Source organism: Lactuca serriola, chromosome 8 (assembly GCF_051521515.1).
Source record: "Lactuca serriola cultivar US96UC23 chromosome 8, Lser_US96UC23_V15, whole genome shotgun sequence".
Lineage (NCBI taxonomy): Eukaryota > Viridiplantae > Streptophyta > Magnoliopsida > Asterales > Asteraceae > Lactuca > Lactuca serriola.
This window is the reverse complement of record NC_136415.1, coordinates 26,926,775-26,934,669: the sequence shown is the minus strand read 5'-3', so window position 1 is coordinate 26,934,669 and position 7,895 is coordinate 26,926,775. Positions and strand designations below refer to the sequence as shown.

General features: G+C 34.2%; 1 protein-coding gene across 2 annotated transcripts; it reads right to left on the bottom strand.

Annotated features, from left to right (window-relative positions):
* Positions 1–767: 767 nt before the first annotated feature.
* LOC145068660 (G-type lectin S-receptor-like serine/threonine-protein kinase At4g27290) lies at positions 768–4,595 on the bottom strand. Of its 2 annotated transcripts, XM_079015662.1 has the most exons (7): positions 3,087–4,589; positions 2,384–2,518; positions 2,093–2,277; positions 1,792–2,002; positions 1,474–1,711; positions 1,228–1,378; positions 768–1,155 (listed from the first exon to the last, which is right to left on the bottom strand). In XM_079015662.1, the coding sequence occupies exons 1-7, from the start codon at positions 4,363–4,365 to the stop codon at positions 868–870; spliced, it is 2,487 nt and encodes an 828-aa protein (XP_078871788.1). In that variant the 5' UTR covers positions 4,366–4,589; the 3' UTR covers positions 768–867. The 2 variants fall into 2 exon arrangements, with proteins under 2 accessions (XP_078871788.1, XP_078871789.1); XM_079015663.1 differs by lacking the exon at positions 768–1,155 and having other exon boundaries at positions 1,233–1,378; positions 1,488–1,711; positions 3,087–4,595.
* Positions 4,596–7,895: the final 3,300 nt, after the last annotated feature.

The window sequence follows — 7,895 nt, the reverse complement described above, 5'->3', positions numbered from 1 at the left end:
TCAAAGGGTGGTGGTGGTGGCGGACGGTGGTCAAAGTGTGGTGGTTGTGGAAGATATTCTTAAGTTCATGAATATGTCTTGAGTGTTCTTGAGATTATGAAGGTGTTCTTGGGTGTTGGGAGAGAGAGAGAGAGAGGGTGAATCCTCTATTATTTTTTAATTGTTAAAATAAATAAATAAATGTTAAATTTTGATAAAAATGAAAGAAAAATGAAAAATAAATACCCCAAGGGTATTATAGTCATTTCAATTTTTGAAGGGACTATTTTCACATACAAACCACTCCAAAAGGACCATGAATCCAAAAAGTTTGGGATTTGGACTAAAACCCTAAAAATTTGCATACCACAGGGACCATTTTTTGCAATTTTGTATATCAAATTTCATATATATACTTTTTAGCTATAAATCGCAAAATAAGACTTTAGGGGCATATAAAAAATATATGACACAAAATATAAAGTTTTTAGTAGCATTTTAAATTTTTATGCCACTAATAAATTTTAATATTAATGACGTAAATTTTTTAGTGGCATTAAATCTATTAAATTTATACTGACATATAAAATATACCACTAAAAACATATTATAGTGGCATAAAAAAGATATGTCATTAAAAATATATACCATTAAAGGTTATTTTATTTGTAGTGACACATGAAAAACTTGTTGGCTAAATTTTATCATGAAACAAAAGAAGTTATGAATATATCAACATCAAAGGTTAAACTTTACTTATACTAAAAGGAAACGTAAACCGAGTCGTCTGAGAAAGGAAAAAGAAAGATCAAAAATAAAATAAGGAAAGTCTCCAAAACCAATTTGTATTACGCCAACAATTTATACATCAACATAGGCACATACATTCTATCTACCAGGCAAAAGTGTAATCGTGTAATCCTCGGGGGATGAAACAATATCAACTTCACTATAACTTTCTTCGGTGAAAAAAGCTGGTTGTTTGGGTGGAGGCAGTGCCCCCTCACTAACCAGCATCAAAACTACTGACAACATAGTTGGCCTATCTTTTGCATGATGTTGCACACACAATAATCCAACATGTATTGAGCGTAGTACCTCAGACACCATGCAAGAGTTACGTAAAGATGCACTAATGAGTTCAATGGACTTGTCTTCTTTATATAGTCTCCATGCCTGAATGAAGCCAAATTTCATGTTAAAGAACAACTAGTTTTTGGTCCTTTCTAGTCTGTAAATTTAACTTACATGTCCAAGAAGGTTATCGCTGTGAGCCTCATGAGAGAACTCTCTGTTTTTCTTCCCACTCACAATCTCTAGCACAAGGACCCCAAAACTAAATACATCTGACTTTATAGAGAAGCGCCCATGTACTGCATACTCAGGGGAAATGTAACCACTGCAACCAAGTTCATTTAATATAAAAAAATTAGTGTGATTTCGACTTTGTTTGTATTTTTCCCCTTGTAGTGGGCAATGTTTTACGATTCTTACTATGTTCCAACCACCTTCTTTGTCTTAGCCATGGCATCCTGTCCTATAAATTTCCGAGCAAGGCCAAAGTCTGATATTTTTGGATTCATTTCGCTGTCCAGCAAGATATTACCTGCCTTGAGATCTCTATGGATGATTTGAAGGCGGGAATCTTGATGTAGATAAAGAATACCTCGGGCTATACCATGGATAATATGAAAGCGTTGAGGCCAGTCCAGGAGTGAACCTCTGGTTTCATCTGCCAAATATGAGCTACTTAATTATTCCGTGCATGTTGCTACAATAAGTGTGAGAGTAAGGCATTAGAGAGAGTCAAACCAAATAGAAATGAGTCCAAACTTTTGTTATCCATGTATTCATAAATTAGAATCCTTTCATTTCCATGAATGCAGTATCCAAGGAGCTTGACAAGATTCCGATGCTGAAGTTTGGCAATACAAATGACTTCATTTTGGAACTCTTCAAGTCCTTGTTGGGATGTTTCTGAGAGACGTTTTACAGCGATTACTCGCCCATTTTCCAGTACACCCTACAGATAAATATCGGAACTTATGATTCTAATATTTCTTTGTCAACACAGACATGAATTGCGTTTATTTCAAAGGAATCAACAAGTTACCTTGTAAACGGGACCAAAACCACCTTCTCCAATCTTATTATCAATGTTAAAGTTATTGGTGGCCTCAGTTATTTTATGCAGGCTAAAAAAAGATAGCTCATCAAGGTTTTCCATCTGAACACTTGTATGATCTTTATCAGGGGTATGTGTCCTATGATCTTTATCAAGGGTATGTCCCCCGCTTCCTGCAAAATGTTCATTTTCAATTTCTCATGTATACATCTGCCAAAAGTCACTCTTGAAGACATTTAATGTTTAATTTTTCGAAGAATAATCAATGACTTGTTTTACCTCGTTCCTTTTTGTGAAGCTTTTTCATTTTCTTTCTACATGCATATGCTACTGCAGATAGAAACAGTGCAGCTGACGAAATTGAGAGCAGCAGTACTACCAGTACTCCATTCTTCTTGTTGAAGCTGAGTTTGCCTTTTGCCAACCAATAAAATAATTAGTAAGGTTACAATTCAAAATCAAACACATTTAACATACCTGATAACAACAGTTTATTTTTTTGTCAACATTCTTATAAACTATATGTATAAATATTTCTTGTTCGGGCATCCACAAGGTATTTAATGGTTGGCTACATCAACATTCTACTATTCGTATAAGTTATACCAAAAAGTTTAATTCAATGCATCGATTGAATAAACTTTAATGAAATATATTTGCCAAATCTTATTTATGAAATATTTAATAGTTACAAGGTTTCTTTTTTCCATTAAAGATTTCATTGGTCATTTAACTCCGCCTACATCGAATGCCAACATTAGTTTAATCATTGAATGTCAATTAGGTTTTAGCAGCTAAAAGGATTAGCTAGAAGCCTAGCTAGAAAACACAAGATAAGTGTAATAAACAAAATAACTATATTTATATATATATACAGATTTCGCAATTTTAGAGGATAATGCTGCTAGAGACCCAACGATAACACCCACAACTCAACAGGCTCAATAATTTCACTGTAATCTATAGAATAAAATTTGTGTACCTGCTAGCTCAGAGGTTGCAATCCTTATGTAGATTTGTTGATGATCATCACATTCTCTAATGTCCATTAGCTCATCAAACCACAGCAAGCATCCACTTCCCCCGTTTCTGATATCTAAATTAGCATAAGCAGTACAATTACAATCCCTTCTGCAGGCCATCTCACATTCTCCAAGGGACATGCTCTCGTTGTACCATGAACGTCGTGTGTCTGGAAAAATCACTCCTGAAATTTTATGGAAGACATCCGGAGTCCTACAATCCAATGGCTTTTTACGTTGACACCCACTCGACCAATCCCCTGCATTCCATTCTTCTAGGACTCTTGGTTCAAAACCTTCCAAACAACTGCAAGGTAGAGAACTTTTCATGCTGCATCTTCCAAAAGGACCACATGGTCCATAACGACTACAAGCATCAACCACTACATTTGCATACTCAACCCATTCTTGGGTTCGCTTGATCCACTGCAATCGCCGTGCCATGCCATCCCACGCCAAAATAAGCCTCTGAATAGTTGTACTCTTAAGTTTATATCTATAATATATTTCTTTCTGATTCACAACAAATTCTGTAGAGAAAATTGGATTCATGGTTTCCTCAGGAATCCCTTGAAAGCCAACACCATTCCAAAGTCCAAGCCTCAAGGTTTCAGCTTCACCTTCTCCCAAAAAAATCTGTGGATATCCATTTGTGTCTACCCGGAAATTATACAAACCTACAGAAGGATCGTTAGGGCTCTTCCAAGATGTGAAGTACCTCTCTTTTCCTGTTATCAAATCCTTCCCAAATTTCATTCCTGGTAGCAAAGTGTCACCAGGATAGTCAAAACTTTGCCAGATCAGTTTTTCTTTGTTTCTACTTTCATCCAACACAACAAGATTTCCGCTGTCCAAAAGCTGTGCCACAGGATTCATATTCCTGCCGAAGACCGATGTCACATTTGATGACCAGATGACATTATTACCACCAATGTAAATCTGTAGGATTCCTTCTGTAGTGACTTCAAACACCCCAGATGAATCAATGATTGGTGTCTGCCTGTTCGCAACCCAGACAACTGTACGAGGTGATATCTTCTTGTACCATATCCCCAAATATCGATTCTTTGACTTTCCAGGGCTAAAAAACCCCAGTTCATACATCTCACCATCTGAAACAATGGTGTTGCCATCTTTGATTGGTTGATTTATATGTACTCTATCAAATGCAGCAAAACATGACACGATCAAGAATATAATACTGGAAAGCAATACAAGGATAATGCGACAAAGCTCCATTAACTAATGATGTGGTCTTGAAAAAATTATTGGAGGTAGACGTACATAAGCCTGAATTTTGAATATTAAAACTTACTACATAAGTTGTTGACTTGAAACCTTCAGCCTTCAAAACTTGAGTTCTAGCTACATGTTTAATTTCGTAGGGCATACACTCGGTTTGACCGACGTTTATCCGTTGAACTTGAGATCCAAAGTCTGATTATATTCGAGGTTATTCAAAAATTTAGACAAGAAATATGAAAGGAAATTTAAATACATTCCGTTAAAAATATAACGGGGAATCGAAAAACTCTTTTGGCTGAAAAACTTAATCAGCAAATGACTACAACCGTCACTAATTATAACCATTACCATGTAAAGAAAATTCACTATTATTGGATTAGTGGATCCACAAACAAAATAGCAAGCTGTGAAAAAGAGCTTGCATTTGAAGGACATAAATGTAACTTAACAATTCAATTAAATTATTAGCAACGTACCAAAGAAAAGCACTAATAGTGGTGGAATAATTAATTCTAGGTTACTTCAAATTCATTAATTAGGGTAACATGGTTGTACTCTCTCTCTCTCTCTCTTCATTCGAACATGGGGAAATGCGAATATATATATATATATATATATATATATATATATATATATATATATATATATATATATAAAATATGTGGATGGATAATTATTGTGTGGATGTGTAACCAGTGTTATTCTATAAGAATTAGTAAAAAAATAAGTTGTTTGGTAACGTGAATACATTCAACCTCACACCATTAATTTCATTTCCATTCATTCTCACTAATTCTTATTTATTTTTGTTCACACACATTGTTTTTCATTAATTGACATTTTTACAGAATACGACTCAATAAACATCATGACAATATTCTGACAGAATGTGAATAATAAAAATAAATTTATAATAACCTTATAGACGATTTAATTGGTGAGAATGCGTGATAATGACAATAGTTATGTAAGATTGAACGTAATATTCACATTACCAAACAACATATTTTCTTTGTCATTCTCACAGACTAGCATTTTTCACACGTCCACACATGCAATAAATGTCAATCCACATTTGAACCTAGCTCTCTCTCTCTCTCTCTCTCTCTCTCTATATATATATATATATATATATATATATATATATATATATATATATATATATATATATATATATATATATATATATATAGGGGAACGTTCAATCGAAAACATTTCTTACTGTGACAACATTTGAGAACAAAAATCACCTTTTAATTTAACAAGGTGACAATTTCGTAATTTTTAAAAGGTAATTTTTATTCTCAAATGCTACCACTAACACCACCCACTACAAGAAATTTGGGTCTTTACCCAGACATCTTATGTGTTGGTAGAAACCTATTATATGTTGGTAATTATCTTTACCCACACATAAATTAAGTGTAACTATGTGTTGGCTCATGACTGTAGATATAGATATTTATCTACACATACCTTATGTGTGGATATAGAGTCATTTATACATACACATACATGTGTGGCTAAAACTAATAAATATGTGTGGATAGAAGTATTCTAAGTTATTTGAAAGATGACTTGGAAAATGACGTGGTTAATGACATAGATAATGATATGGCTGATGACATGGATTACATGGCATGACATGGACAATAACGTGTCAAGTTATCTGGTATGTCCATACAAAAATGTTGGTGCCACGTGTCAATAAATATGTGTAAGTAAAGATCTTTATATGTGTAGATAAAACAATTATGTATGGTTTACATATGTAAGGAAACTTACGTATAAAATACACAATAATCAAAGGCAAATTAGATATAAATTACGATTATTAACATCATTAAAGAATAAAATAACGACAAATAACAAATGTTACATTTTTGCTACACATTGGAAACATCAACAAAGATGTCTGCATAATTCAACTGTTTTACATACAAAATACACAATTAATCTCAAATATTGAATCTAAAAAAGAATAATATATGCTAGGAAAATCTCTCATTGCAAGTCTTGTAATTGTTTGAACTCATAGTAATTAGGTGCACTGACTTGATCAAGTACCAACAAAATCTGCAACATAATCTTCTCATGACAATCGGGTGAGGTTTTCTTCATCATATTAAAAGATATGTTTTGCTTTCGAATATTCAGCATCGTACAAGGATAGGTGACTGAATCAGCTTGAGACCTGAAGTTTTCAAAAGATCCGCTCAATAAACCAAAAAATCGTTAATAGTTACTTTTCTAATTATTGCCCGATTCTAGCTTTTTGACATAAGTATTCGTGAGGTGGTCTAAAATAAATAAACGTGTATGCATATGGATAATTAATTGACAAGCCTAGTTTTTATATTTTCTAAGCATATTATCTTCCAAAATTAGGTAAATAAGAACAATTGGCAATGGCTTGTGTAGAAACCAGTTCGAGCGGATAATAACTCTAAAAAAATAACAACCGAAACTTGAACCATTCTAAATTGGTTAATAACCATGGAACTGGAAGCAGAACCGGAACCGAAACCAAAACCAATAATATCAAATTTGGTTCTAGAACTGGGACTAGTAATATCGGTTTCAATTTTGAAACCAACAGTTGAGGACAAGCTCCAATTTCAGTTCCAAATACCCGGTCCAAATGCTTACCTATATATATATATATATATATATATATATATATATATATATATATATATATATATATATCTTTACTATATTATTAAACATATTGACTATTCTTGAAATTTAAGAGGTATAACTATTTGAACATCATGTACAATCATATTAAGCATACAATCTAAACGTAAAAAATGCGTGCCTAAATGTATCTTACGAATTACCAAAAGATATTGAAAACCCTAATCTCATCTACACACCACCGTCTGCTGTCACACCACATCTCTTCCATCTCACCTCGCTCTTTTTGGTCTCCGGCAACCCTCTGTTACCACCAACTTCTTGACGCTGCCCATACAAACTAGAAGTGTCTCACCAGCCATCCTTTCCCCATTAATCCTCACATGGTCACCCAAATGGATGGTCGACGCCTTGGAAATTCACCTCTACCTAACCTGCGTCCGCCGCCCCCTCTATTCCAAACTCCATTATCTTATCTTTCTCATCAGCTATTTGGAACCTAAACACACAAAAAACTATCAAGACAGATTTTTTACCTTCTGTTGATACCTGAAACCCTAATGCTAAGTCGTCTCTACCACCGCCACCTGACATTGAAAACATGGCACACCATTCAATCCCCAAATCACGAACCAACAACGCACCACCACCTATTTTTCGTTTCCGCACCACCAACCGCTCCAACCAGCCCCCGCCCCCATAAACCCGTGATAATCCGTCTCTATCTCTATCTTTCTATAAACCCTTAATCTAAAGAAATACCACCACTCATCATCACCAACAACACCATCACTCTCACCTCTACAACCAATCTCTAACTAATCGTTGACATTGACAAAGACCCTGTTAATCCCTTTACGAAAAAGGTAATACATTTCTTCTAT